We start from the raw sequence: 15,046 nt of genomic DNA on the forward strand, positions 1-15,046 counted from the left end.
AGCACCCAGGACTGGATCAAAATTAATGGGGGAATCAACAGGATGCTGCGCTAGCTTCCATGTGGATTACTGTCTTCCTGTAAGCTACTGAAAGTTTTCTGCATTCTTGCAATTACCCCAGTACAGCTACAGCCTACAATGCAGCCTGCTTGCACTACATCTATCTATGGACTACAAGCAAATACCCCAGACAAAACAGACTCTTGATACTGCACACATGAACTAGACACATACCACAGGGACTGCTGGGGCTCATAATAAGGACTCCATCGCCAAAATTATTCCCCCCCCCCCACCTCCAAAGCATACTTCAGTAATAAAGAACTGAATAGCATCCCCCCTCTTCCTGGCACATTTCTGGAATGCACACAACCCCTGGTGTATTTCAGACAGTTAATTCGTTACCCGGGCATTCCATTCCCCTTCGACCCGAGTACAGTTTACAGGCGGCTCGTTATGGTGTGGCCTGGCCAATTTGTACAGTGTGGCACACTAAAAGGGAAGACAATGAAAGGCTCCTATTTTTAATACCCCAGCATATCTTTGTAACTATGTGCGAGTATCTAGTAAAAGTGTCTTTATAACTGCTAGTTTAACTGTTGTTTGCCCTTCCTGAAATCCATTTTGAATTCCACATTGTGGGGGAGATGCCAAAATGCTGGCTTGCATTCCACTGTAAGCAGATACACATTGCTACCCAAGCTTGTAATTGCACTGGATCATAAACTGGAAATCCTCCCCAGTTGTATATTAATAACAACAAACAGGGAGCCAGAAACTTACCAGCCTTCAGGACTACTTCCGTCTTGTCTGTTTCTTCCTCCAGTTCCATGGCGGGGTACTCCTTCAGCACATCGTCAAACAGCCCCTCTGAGTATGGACACAGGATGTGCTGTAGCTGCTTTAGCAGTGAAGCCTCCTGGGGACTGACGAGAGCACAAAAGTCTCTTCACTAGCTTGATCTGGCAGCTTCTGGCTCCCTGCAGTGCTATTTTAGACATGGGTCAGAAGGTCACCATTCTGGCTGATCAGGCTATCATGAACCACTGGGGGCTCGGTGCTCAGTGCGGTTCCCAGCACCTGGCCAAAGTCCATGTAAAAGAGGGAGGATGACGGGGAGTTCCCAAAGGCTACCCTTGAGCTAGAAAGGCCAAGAAACACTGGTCCATGGGATTAAGGGATAGCGTATCCCAGCAAACATGTCATCGAAATTGGTATATCTCCCTCCAAAAGCTTCAGTTTTGACAAATCAGCATTTTCCAATGGAAAAAAACATTTAGTTGAAAAATTCCTGAGCTGCTCTTAACTTTGTGACCTCTAATGCTTCCGCCCAGATTCACCAGTCAAACACCCTTCTCTTTTTACTTCCATCAGCCACATTTGAAACATAATTTACTATGAGTACGTCAAAACTTAAGGCCTAAAATAAATGTGCACAGAAAGGAGAAATGTGCATGTGGTTCTTCAAACAAATTTTTTTAATATGGTGAACCAATAAATTTTAGGAACCACTGCTGTAGATAACCCTGGAATTACTATACATAATTGTAAATTGATTTTTATATTGCCACACATTGTACGTGCTATGCAGTAGAATCCCTTTTCAGTAGCTGGTGGTGTTGCTACTGGCTGCACAATATCCAAGGTTGATTCTTGTATTGAGAATGTCTAGAGTTTCAGCTATGGGTTGCAGAGTTATTAACCTAATGGCTAGGAAGTTAATTGGCACATGTGTTTTTTCTGTAGGGAATGATCTCTTTCTGGTTGCTGTCCATGAGCTGGGTCATGCCCTGGGCCTGGAACATTCCAATGACCCCAGTGCTATCATGGCTCCTTTCTACCAGTACATGGAAACACACAACTTTAAACTCCCACAGGATGATCTCCAAGGAATTCAGAAAATCTATGGTGAGCATTATCCATATGTTTATTTATACTGGGCCCAAGTGTGCTGCTGGATATATTACTTTTCCTCCCCCATAGAGTTTGCAGTCTATGAGCCAGATTCTCTCCTGTGGCAGGGAGGGTAAGGGGCCATCAGGAAGCTGGTTACAGCTCCCTGGTTCTCATCCTGGCTCCAGCCCCAGGGAACTGCTCTAATATTCATCAGCTGACAGCTGTCACTAAGGAGCTGCTCACCAGCTGGGATAGCCAAAGCATCATAATCTGGCCACTCCTTCCTACCTCTATATTCCCCCTACACCAAGGGCTGGGCAAGTGAAATGTAGGAGCCAACTACACCAGCTGTATGCCTGCTGGGAACTCCCACCGTACTGGGGTTATGCTCCCTTCTTGTCACTCAGGTGGTTCAAAAGAGTGGAGCAGCCCAGAGAACCTGGCCATAAGATTAGATACAAGGACAAAAAGCTATATGAGGGGTGCAGGTGGGAGTAGGGAAAGGGTTAGCTGGCAAGAATTTGTGGTTTCTGGATCTGCTTGTGGAATTTGGGCTCATTTCTTTAACATTTTAAAGAACTAAAGTTCTTCGAGTGATTGCTCATGTGAATTCCAATTAGGTGTGTGTGCACTGCATGCACGGTAGCCGGAAGATTTTTTCCTTTTGCAGTATCCATAGTGTCGGCCTGGGCACCCCCTGGGGTCACGCCTTCGTGGTGCTCAATATAGGGCCCTGCTGACCCACCATGCTCTCAGTTCCTTCTTACTGCCAGTGAAGGCTAGCTGGCCAAGGCAAGCGCTTTTTTAGCAGTGTCCACTTTTTGGTGTATATAGTTCTACTTAGTTAGTAGTATTTTAGTAGTTGTAGTATTAGTAGTTAGTTCATAAGTTTCCTTTGGGGGAAGGTTCTCCTCCCCCCGCCCACCAGTGCTGAGCCCCGGCACCGGGCATGCCTCGGTCCCCGGGATTTGAACTCTGTGAGGACTGTGGCAAATCTATGCCCAGGAGTGATCCGCACACTTCCTGTCTAAAGTGTCTCGGGGAGAGCTACCAAAAGGAGAAGTGCAAGATCTGTGAAGGGTTTCTCCCTAGGACCTTAAAATACCGGGAGCAAAGGCTCAAGATCCTCCTCATGGAGGCTGCACTCTGGCCTCAATCCACCCTAGGGTTGGCAGAGCCCATGCCCAGCACCTCCTCATCCATGCGGAGTGGGCTGGCACTGATGCTGCATGAGCCAGTGTGGAGGAAGGACTCCAAGGAGACTCAGCCCTGCCACGGCTCCACCCATAGGCAGCCTTCTGTGAGTCTCAGCACCGCCACGGCTCCACCCATAGGCAGCCTTCTGTGAGTCTCAGCACCGCCACGGCTCCACCCAAAGGCAGTCTTAGTCCCTGGTGCCCCAAAAGAAGAGGAGGCCAGAAAGGGGTCATTCTCCTCCATCCAAGCCCAAGGAGCATGCAGGAGGGAGACCCAAACCAGGCCACATTACCTTGTCGCCACTGCCTCCCAGGGTCTCGTCGACTCCTGCCATGCCAGGGGTACAGTTGAGTCCAGGTCCTCACCACTCTCTGGACCAGCATGGCAGAGAGCTTCAGCTCCCCTCTACGCCGGAGGTGTTTGAGGTGGCTCAGAACCTTATACACCTCACGGCGCAGTCCTCCCCACAGAGAAGGGACAAGTTGCCCGTGACTGCCTGACCCCCAATTCTGTCAAGGGGCAAGCCGGCGATGATGGTGCACCAATCTCCATATCCGGCACTCCTCTCCCCATCATGGGCCACCTACGTGCAGCAGCCACACCGGTTCCCTGTCCCCAGCACCGCTCTCTGGCACCGCGGAACATTGCTCCTCTGTGGTCCTCCTTCTCGGAGACCTCAGAAGCGGAATCCTACAACTCTGATAGGAGCAGGAGCAGAAGGTCCAGGTCCTGGCGTGACCGCCAGCCCTATCCAGCACTGTGGACTGCCCAGTGGCAACCCCTGGCACAGAGGCCCTTCGGGATGCCCTGGGCTTACCATCAGAGCCAGGGATCGAGATTCACATCGGTGTTGGTGGCATCGGCATCCTTTGTCCCTCCACGGGTGGCGTTGACACCAGCACCATCAGCGGCACCGACGCGCCTGCCTTTGGCTGGAGCTCCAGCACCGGCATCAACACCAGCACTGTTGATAGCTGCGGCAGCAGCAATCTTGGCACTGGCGACCTCAGCACCAGCAAATGTGGAGGCAGCGACATGGCAACACTGGATGCCACATGACCCCCTCGGCGCCTAGGGGAGTGAGCAAGGCTCATTACCAGGGCTTTCATCCTCGTCCTCCCCTGATAAGGCCATGGTGGGGACATTGACGTCCCAGGCCTTGGAGGACAGCAGGGTCTTACAGGAGCTGCTGTGGCAGGTGGCCCAGAACCTAGGGATCCAGGCAGAGGAGGTGGTAGAGAACGCCGACCCCATGGTGGACATCCTCGCCCACTCCGGGCCAGCCTGCATTGCCCTGCCACTGGTTAAGACCATCAATGAGACCACAAAGATCTTCTGGCAGACCCCGGCCTCTTTGCTCCCTATGGCCAAGAGGAAAGAAAGGTGGTACTTCAAGGGGGTATGAACACCTATATACCTACCCACCCACCGATTCCCTGGTTGTTGACGCAGCCAATCAGCATGAGCGCCAGGGCTACCAGGGACCCTCCCCTAAAAATCAGGAGGCTAAAAAACTAGACCTATTTGGGAGGAAGGTCTGTTCGATGGGGAGGTTGCAACGCCGCATATCTAACCAGCAGGCCATCGTGAGCAGATACTTGTATAACACCTGCGGCACGATGGCCAAATTTGCGGAATTGCTGCTGCAGGACTCCTCTGCAGAATTCTCTGCGCTGGTGGAGGAAGGGAAGCTGATAGCACGGGCCTCCCTACATGCAGCGTTGGACAGGGCAGATGCAGCCACCCATGCAATGGCTACAGTAGTGGCAATGAGGAAGAGTTCCTGGTTGCAGGTCTCTGGTCTCCCCTATGAGGTCCAGCAGAGTATTCAGGACCTCCCCTTCGAGGGTTTGGCTCTCTTTTCAGAGAAAACTGATAAAAGACTCCAGAGTTTAAAGGACTCAAGGGCCATCCTCAGATCCTTGGGTCTCCATACCCCTGCGACTCAGCAGAAGCATTTCCAGCCACAGCCTCCCCTGCGGTTCTACCAACTGCAAAACTGGCAGGATGGTCCTCGGAGGAGGAACAGAATTGGCAGGAAAAGACCACACCTGTCCTCATTCCAGGACTCTGGCCAATCCAAGCTGTCTTTGGCCCAGAAGCAGGCCTTTTGAAGGTGCGCTTGAGTATGATGCATCAGTACCACGACTGGATCCATCCCTCCTTACCTTTTTGGCCAGACTATCCCCTTTCTACCCTGCATGGGCCCATATCACATCGGATCGTTGGGTGCTCCGCATGGCATAGAAGGGATATTCGCTCCTATTTTCTGCCCTCCCGCACTTCCATCCTCCTTCCCCATCCCTCTTCAAGGACCCTTCTCATGAGCGACTCCTCATACAGGAAGTGCATTCACTCCTATTGCTGGGGGCAGTGGAAGAGGTTCCTCAGGAGCTGAAAGGCAAGGGCTTCTATTCCCAGTATTTCCTAATACCTAAAGCCGAAGGCAGTCTCAGGCCCATCCTAGATCTGCGAAATCTCAACAGGTTCATGAAGAAACTGAAGTTTCGCATGGTCTCTTTGGCCTCCATCATCCCTGTCTTAGATCCAGGGGACTGGTATACCACCCTCGACTTAAAGGACGTGTACTTTCACATAGCAATAACTCCATCCCACAGAAAATACCTCAGGTTTGTGGTGAGCAACAACCACTACCAATTCACAGTTCTCCCGTTCAGCCTGTCAGTGGCGCCTCGAGTGTTTTCCAAGTGCATGGCAGTCGTGGCCGCGTTCTGCGCAGGCGACAGATACAGGTGTTCCCGTACCTCAATGAATGGCTGACCAAGGGCTGCTCCAAGGCTGAAGTGGAGGCACAAGTTGACTTCATAAGAACGATGTTTGACAAACTGGGCCCTCTCCTGAACATGGGAAAATCTACACTGTCCCTGGTTCAGTGGATAGAGTTTATAGGTGCAGTACTGGACTCTAGGCCAGGGCATACCTCCAGAATCAAGGTTCCGGACCCTGGGCAATATCATTTGAAGCCTCAGGCAGTTCCCCACCACCACAGCAAGGAATTGCCTGAAACTCCTAGGGTACATGGCCACTTGTACCCATGTGGTGCAACACACCAGGCTCAGACTCTGGCTGCTCCAATCGTGGCTAGCCTCGGTGTATCGGCCGGTTCGGGACAGTTTGGACAGAGTCATGACTCTGCCCTGCCCAGTCCTTGACTCCCTCCTGTGGTGGCTCGACACACAGGTGGTGTGTGCAGGGGTCTCTGTCATCAGTCATCCCTCTCGCTGGTGACAGACACGTCAGCCTTGGATTGGGGCATACATCTGGGAGACTTCAGGACACAAGACCTCTGGTCTCAGGCGAAGCTCAGTCTCCACATCAATGTCAGAGAGCTGAGAATGGTGCACCAAGCATGCCAGACTTTGCGAGCCCACTTGGCAGGGAGATGTGTATCAGTTACGACAGACTATACCATGGCAATGTTTTATATCAACAAACAGGGGGTTGCACGCTCCTCTCCCCTATGCCAGGAAGCCCTCATGCTGTGGGACTTTTGTCTAACTCATTACATATCCATGCAAGCATTGTACCTCCCTGGAGTACAGAACGTGTTGGCGGACTACCTCAGCAGGTCGTTCCACAGCCATAAGTGGTCCCTGCGCCCGGACATTGCAAACTCCATCTTCCAATGGTGGGGAAGATAGACCTGTTTGCCATGTGACACAACAGGAAGTGCCAGCAGTTTTGCTCTTTTCTGAATCACAGCCCAGGCTCCATCTCGGTCACGTTCCACCTCCCATGGGGGGACCAGCTCCCATACACGTTCCCTCCCATCCCTCTCGTTCACAAGGTGCTTCTCAAAGTACAGAGGGAAGAAGCTTCAGTGATATTAGTAGCTCCAGTCTGGTCCTGCCAACACTGGTACACATCTCTCCTTGAAATGCCGGTGGAAGCCCTGGTCAAATTGCCACTCTTCCTGGACTTGTTAATTCAGGATCACTGCCATCTCCAGCACCTGAACCTCGAGTCGTGGCACCTCACGGAATGGAAGCTCCATGGCTGAACCCAGTGGAGCTCTCCTGTTTGGACCCGGTCAAACAACTCCTTAGGAAACCCTCCACCAGGCTACCTACCTGGCCAAATGGAAGAGGTTTTTGATCTGGTCGGCGCAACACCATCCATCTCCGACACTTGTGTCCTTACCCCTTATACTGGACTACCTTCTTGATCTTAAGCAGCAAGGGCTGTCCATGTCATCAATAAAGGTTCACTTGGCTGCCATCTCTGTCTTCCATCCAGGCGCAGGGGGACGGTTGGTCTTTGCCAACCCTATGGTCAGCCATTTCCTGAACAGGCTATATTTGCATGTCTGACAGCCAGCCCCGGCTTGGGACCAGAATCTGATCCTTTCCAGACTGATGGGGCCACGCTTTGAACCACTGGTGACATGCTTTTGCTCTATCTCTCGTACAAGGTGGTGTTTGTGGTAGCTATAACCTCAGCCAGGAGGGTGTCTGAGCTCAAGGCCCTAACATCAGAGCCTCCCTACACTGTGTTCTACAAGGACAAGGTTCAGCTCAGGCCGCAGCCAGCTTTCCTCCCTAAGGAACCAGGACATCTTTCTCCCAGTTTTCTATCCTAAGCCGCACACAAGCAGCAGGGAACAAAGGCTTCACTTGCTGGACGTTCGCTGGGCATTAGCCTTTACATCGAACAAACCAAACCATTCTGGAAGTCCATTCAGCCATTCATCGTGGTAGCGGACAGAATGAAAGGGGTCTCAGTCTCCTCCCAAAGGATTTCATAATGGATCATGTCCTGCATCCAGGACAACCTGCTACAACCTGGCGGAGGTGCCTGCCCCTCCGCTCACAGCACACACCAGCAGGACACAAGCTTCGTCAGTGGCATTCCTGGCACACATGCCAACCCAGGAAATACGCAGAGTGGTGACATGGTCTTCCATTCATACATTCACATCGCACTATGCCATTATCCAGCAGGCCAGAGACGATGCAGCCTTTGGTAGAGTAGTACTTCAGTCAGCGAACATTTACGCTCTGACCTCGCCTCCAAAATTTAGGCTTGGGAATCACCTAATTGGAACTGACATAAGCAATCACTCGAAGAAGAAAAAATGGTTACTCACCTTCTCGTAACTGTTGTTCTTTGAGATGTGTTCCTCACATCCATTCCATTTCTCATCCTCCTTCCCCTCTGTCGAAGTAGCCGGCAAGAAGGAACTGAAGGGTTGGCGGGTCGGCAGGGCTCTATATCAAGCGCCAGGAAGGCGCGACCTCAAGGGAGCCCAGGTCAACCCTACCGATACTGCAAGGGGAAAAATCTTCCAGCTGCCGTGGACATGGTGCACACACACCTAATTGGAATGGACATGAACAACACATCTTGAAGAACAACAGTTACGAGAAGGTGAGTAACCTTTTTTTATAGCAAATGATTCTGTATCTTCAGTGGGGAAAGGAAACTTGAGCAGGTGGGGGCTGGCACAAAATAGGGATCTGGGTGAGGAGAAGATGTTGTTGGAGAAAACTGCAGGGTGGGAAGATAATATGACTCCATGGCCAGGGAGGGTAGGGAAGTGTGGTCAGAGGAAGGGGACTGAGCAGGGAAATGAACAGAGGTGAATGTCTGATGGACAAGTGAGAAGTGAAACAGTGAACACTTGGGCAGAGGTTCAAAGAGTGGCTGCATGAGGTGGGACAATACCAGGGTAAGGTCCCAACAGGTATGGGAGATTTAACTGGGGAATAGACATTCGCTCATCCTTTAAGAAATTTCTTTACTAGTTTGTGATTGGACCAAGATTTACCGTTAATCCACTGATGAAATGCTGGCATTGCTGATAAATGAACCCTTACAAACAGTAATGATGGACCATAACATTCAAGGAATAATTGATACTTTAGAACTTCTGGAACCTAAGCATTCAAGGGAACCATATTGGTACTTTCTGATCATAATTAAAACACTTTTGCATTGTCTAAAATAGTGTTTACAGGTGAAATCTTTTCCAGAATTCAGTATAATGTTTTGCACATCAGCAGAACACAAATGTTCAACAGATCTCAAGATGCAATCACTCACATCGTCGAATTTAGTGAGCTCATGTTGGAAGGAAGTACTCATCCCTCTTGCTGAGTCAGTAGGTTTGGGTCCAAAGGCAGATGTTGAACTATTCCCTCCCAGACAAATGCAGCATATCCAGGAACCAAAGATGTCTGTCCCAAACTGGGGCTATTGAAACCACAGAACTAGGTGACTGGGCAACAAAATGGCAGATGAAATTCAATGTTGACAAATGCAAAATAATGCAGATTGGAAAACATAATCCCAACTATATGTACAAAATGACAGGGTCTAAATTAGCTGTTACCACACCGTCATTGTGGATAGTTCTGTGAAAACATTGGCTCAGTGTCAAAAAAGCTAACAGAGTGTTAGGAACCAGTAGGAAATTGATAGGTAATAAATATTTATCAACCTGTGGAACTTATTGCCAGGAGATGTTGTGAAGGCCAAAACTATAACTGGGTTCAAACAAGAATTAGATAAATTCATGGAGGATAGATCCATCAATGGCTAAGATGATCAGGGAGGCTCTGGGTGTCCTGAACCTCTAACTGCCAGAAGCTGGGAGTAGACGACAGGGGATGGATCACTCGATAATTACCCTGTTCTATTCATTTCCTCTGAAGCATCTGACATTGACCACAGTCAGAAGACAGCATACTGTGCTAGATGGACCATTGGTCTGACCCACTATGGCTGTCCTTATGTTCTTATATTCACTCTGGCTCAATCCTGGTTGATCTAGTTGATTACTCTTTGGACTGGTGGAATGGAGGGAAAAGCATCACACAGAACCTGGCAGTATGCCAGGATCCATCCAGTGCTGATGATGAAGCCAGTGGAGACTTTTGTGTTTGAGAACTGCGATTAGACTTGGCAAGTTTGTTTTCTCAGTTACCTTGGTATCAGAAACATTAGTTTCCCATTTGGTATTTAGATTACAGTGAAGATGGGGGTGCAGCAGGCGTGTAGCCTTCTCTCATACCTGCTGTAGGTGGTCCAGGTCTCACCACCATGCAGGAGTGTCTGGTAGACCCTTATCTTGGTGTTCAGTGTTAGTTTCCTGATATCCCACATGCTCTTGGTCAGTTGGCTGAATGTGGTAGTTGCCTTTCCAGTGTGAGAATTAAGCTCGTCATCGAGAGGTAAGTTGATCCTAATAGCAGAACTTGCGTATAACTTCTAGCACAGTGTTAACTATTGAACCCTCTGATGCGATCAACACACCTTGTGCCACAATCATTGTCGTCTTTACACTTACGGTTAGTTCAAATTCATCACATGCTGGAGCAGAGCTATTGCAAAGTTGCTGAAGCCCCTCATCACTGTGTGCGACAAGCACTGTCATTAGTGAAAAGAAGTTCCCTTAGCAGCAGACTTGGCTTTTTGCTTAGTTTAGGTGAGTTATCACAGCCAAAAAAAAGCATGATCAGAAATGGTATCAGTGGCTCACCTTTTTTTCAGAACCCCTTTAAAAACAAAAAAGCAGCATGAGATATGAAATTGACATTGTGTTTTTCAGTCTGTTGTTCAGATCAATGTTCATTAAAAGTTTCTGCTGGTTCTGTTTGACTCCTTCCTGAATCAAAGTAAGTTACTGCCTTGAACAACAACAATAGTGAAGATAATACAATGTAATAGTCATAAGAGTTAAGACAATACAAAATCAGAGGGTTTTCTCCATAGGAGATAAGACGAGGCAGTGTTTGAGGTAGAGGCCTTCACATAGCACAGTGTAATGAGAGTTCTAGGACAATGTTGGGGTACAAAACTGGGTTAGTGCTGTGTTCCCAAGCTCACTGTATGTTGCTATAACAGCGAACTCTGCAATGTTCATTCCCAGTGGGCAGTAGTGACACCAGAGTTCAGGCCTCACCACAGATTTGCTTAAGGAATGATGTTAAATGTTCCCTACACTGTCTGTTTGGAACCTTAAGGTTAATTTAAAATACTCCTTGTACTTTTTAATGTGCTTGAATATTTAAGTCCGGTTTGAAAAAAGAACAATCAGAGCTAATTTCTAACTGTTTCCAAAATCGCAGCACAAATGTGTGTGAATGGAAGCAGCTGGGGGGCCGGAGGGGAAAGGACACCCTCTAGCCTCACCACCACCGACAGTCCTCCTCCTCCTCCTCCCAGCAACCCCACCACAGCCTGTCACTCCCCACACCACCCTGCTGGTGTGCAATGCACTATCCTGGCACGCTGCCTTCAAGATGTGGGGAACTGGAATGCCTCTTTACCCCAACATTAGCCCCGCAAGCCAAGGAGACTGTTGAGCCTCCAGCACACACTGGGCAAGGAAATCCCATCAAGAGCAGGGATCACACAGTGCACCAAGCTATCTTTGGACCCACAGGTCAGTGGTAGTCATTTTGGGGGAAACAAAATAGCCCCCCCCCCCCGCAACCCCGCAATCCAGCTTACACTCAGTGAGGTAACTAACCCTGTATAAAAATAAGAAGGAAACTAACAGCAATACCCTGCATTTAGTGACAGTTGATGTGCCCCACCCAAAAGCAGGACAATATCAAGCTAAGGGGAAAGAACCCAGCATTCCTTGTCACCTTCACATGCTTATAATACTGTCCGCAACAGGATGCAGCATTTATTAGTATCACCAACAGGTACTGGAAAGGTATGCACAAAACAACTTCATCCAACTCATGCCCACACAACCTAAGCCATGACCTCTGCTGTGTTCAGGGAGGATAATGCTACATGTATGAACCAAGTGTCGGTAAGATGGGCTGGTCTGGTGATACAAGAGAGCAGGAGGTTGCTGTTAAGGTTTTGTGTAAGAGCAGGATGTTGGAGTATATATGCTTGTTGGGATCCCCTGGAGATGATAATGTCTTAGGGAGTACTGGGCTCGGATACTGACCAGGCTGTTAGACCATTTGACTCTGATTTACCAAGGGACACTGAGTATTTCCTCTTAATTACTTTGGAGATGTTCTCTGGCCTGTACTATACAAGAGACCAAACTAGATGATCCCACTGGTCCCTTCTGGCCTTGAAATCTGTGAATCTATGAACTTTTATTGTTATGCTTTTAACAGCCCTCCAATTTAAACATGACAGGGCTGGTGGCAGGGTACAGTCTGTGTGGAGCCCTTGCCTCTGGAACTCCCCCATTGGTCTGACGCAGCCTGAGCATGGCTTAGCTGTTCTCCCAGACCTTCAAAAGCAGACTAGGTTGAGCAAGGTGGAAATGGATTAAAGATGATGATAAAAATTGTTAGTCCTGACTGAAGAGTGGATAAAGAGGAGTTTGTTACTAAGAGGGCCCTGGGGGCTCCATGAATCCCTCACAGAATTCAGCCCTTAACGCAGAATTCTGCTACAGATACAACATTTTAATTTAAAATAACATATCTATCTCTTATGGTTGCAAAGAAAACTTTCCAGACCAAGTATAACTGAAGCAATGTAGTCTTCCTGAGTCTGCAGAGGGGTTGTAAGAATACCTGAGCTGACTAAGTTCTTGGTCTGTTGGAGTCAGTGAGGCTTATTTTCTTAGGCGACATCAGTGCCCACTCAGACGATGAATTTTCTAGGTTAACTGACTAGAGCCATCATGACCAGACATCAGTGGGACTATTCTAAGTGATCTGTTGTTCAACACATTTTAGATCTCATTGTTATTCTGGGATTAAATATGGAGGGGGTAATGGCTGGACATGAGTGAGTTCTGGTGGGGTTGGGATTGGAGAACAGAGCTGGCTTGGAGATCTCAAGGCTGCTGTGTTCCCTGGCCAGCAAAGAGTGACTAGGGTGCACAGTTTGATTCTCACAATTAACTGGGTGAATGAAATTTTAGGCTGCGACTCGCCTGCCATGGAGCAGTTGGGACACCCTGGCAGGGGAGTTCGCTTCCTTGGAGTGATCCTCTTGTCTTGCTTTGACAGATTGAGGGAGGAGACATTTTGTTATAATCCCTCTGTTGTATTTAATTTGTGAGTGAATTCAATGCCCCTTAAACTAGGGGGGATGATCAAAACTATGCCTCCTCATATTCTGTACAAGCTGCATCCCAGAAGGCTTGGCAGGGTTAAATCCAAGACCATGGATGACACATAGTCTATGAGAAACAAATTTTTGGGCTCTCATTCCTCAGGGTCGTTTGCAGTTCCATCACTAACTGCCACCACAGCTGGCACTAACTGCCCCCCCCCTTTGTCAATTGGATTATTTAGCTGCACGTCCTAAACTCTTCATACGAAACCTAAAACAGTGTCACGTGCTTTGAGGTCACATATATGGCAGGGCTAATCTGCATAGTTCTTGATAGACAAAAGACCATGTCCTTTCTCCAAAGAGCATGTGGCCTCAGCTGGGACCAAACTTGCTGAGAGATGGGGATAAGCACTAGGGGGGCTTGAGGGAGGGGCTACAGCAATTGGACAGTACCACTGTTCAGATCAGAGACGCATATCTCCAGGATTTTGTAATTTCTGATCATACCGATACTAAGTGGCAAGACTAGGCCTTGAACAGGTCAAAGATGGGGCTTCCAGGGGAATGTGAGCAGTAGACTCTGCTAGGAAGCCAGGAAATTAATGGATCCTGAAGACTGAACTCTTCTATCCTCCCTATGTGAGGTCCCTTCAGGCCAGCACTGAGGCATGTTGCTGGGCTGGAGTGTAGCGGAAGCTTCCCCAGCCTGTGTGCTGTGTGTTGTGTGGCTGAAGAGAGCACTTCAATCTGTAGGGCTAATTGCAGTGTGGTGTATGTTAAATGTATGCCCCCAAATTAAAAAATATAGTCAGAGGACCAAAAAGTGGCTAAAAAACAAAATTAAAGAAGTGGTTAGAGCAAAAAAGGTATCCTTTAAAAATTTGGAAGGCAAATCCTACTGTGGAAAATAGAAAGGAGCATAAACTCTGGCCAGTCAAGTATAAAAGTATAATGAGGCCGGCCAAAAAGGAATTTGAAGAGTAGCTAGCCAAAGACCCAAAAACTAACAGCAAAAATTTTTTTTAAGTACATCAGAAGCGTGCTAAACAATCAATGGGGCCACTGGAGAAGAGAGGTGCTAATGGTGCACTCAAAGAAGACAAGGCCATTGCAGAGAAACTAAATGAATTATTTGCATCAGTCTTCACTGCAGAGGATGTGAGGGAGATTCCCACACCTGAGCCATTCTTTTGAGATAACAAATCTGAGGAACTGATAGAGGAAGTTTTGGAACAAATAGTAATAAGTCACCAAGACCAGATGGTATTCATCAAAGAGTTCTGAAGGAACTCAAATATGAAATTGCAGAACTACTAACTGTGGTATGTACCCCAACATTTAAATCAGTTTTTGTACCAGATCACTGGAGGATAGTGATGTCAATTTTTTTAAAAGGCTCCAGAGATGATCCCAGCAATTACAGTCTAACTTCAGTACCAGGGAAATTGGTTGAAACTATAGTAAAGAACAGAATGATCAGACATATAGATGAACAGGATTTGCTGCGGAAGAGTCAACATCGCTTTTGTAAAGTTAAGTCATGCCTCACCAATCTATTAGAATTCTTTGTGGGGGTCAACAAACATATGGACTAGAGTGATCCAATGGATGTACGGTTTCAGAGTAGTAGCCGTGTTAGTTTACATCCATAAAAAGAAAAGGAGTACTTGAGGCACTTTAGAGACTAACAAATTTATTAGAGCTATTATCAGCATAGCTCACCTTTCCTGATCACTCTTGTTACAGTCTGTATGGTAACACCCATTGTTTCATGTTCTCTGTGTATATAAAATCTCCCCACTATATTTTCCACTGTATGCATCTGATGAAGTGAGCTGTAATTCACGAAAGCTTATGCGCTAATAAATTTGTTAGTGTCTAAGGTGCCTCAAGTACTCCTTTTCTTTTTCCAATGGATGTAGTGTACTTAGATTTTCAGAAAGCC

The 15,046-nt window shown here is 48.0% G+C and overlaps 1 protein-coding gene across 4 annotated transcripts in view; it reads left to right on the forward strand.

The window, feature by feature from the left end:
* The window catches only part of MMP24 (matrix metallopeptidase 24), a 157,427-nt gene that overhangs the window by 90,597 nt on the left and 51,784 nt on the right, over window positions 1-15,046 (forward strand). For all 4 annotated transcript variants that reach the window (XM_038369512.2, XM_043495644.1, XM_043495643.1 and 1 more), the window contains one exon: window positions 1,747-1,908. In XM_038369512.2, coding sequence (XP_038225440.1) covers window positions 1,747-1,908 — 162 coding nt within the window. The remainder of the gene's footprint in view (window positions 1-1,746; window positions 1,909-15,046) is intronic.

Source organism: Dermochelys coriacea, chromosome 13 (genome assembly GCF_009764565.3).
Source record: "Dermochelys coriacea isolate rDerCor1 chromosome 13, rDerCor1.pri.v4, whole genome shotgun sequence".
Classification (NCBI taxonomy): Eukaryota; Metazoa; Chordata; order Testudines; family Dermochelyidae; genus Dermochelys; species Dermochelys coriacea.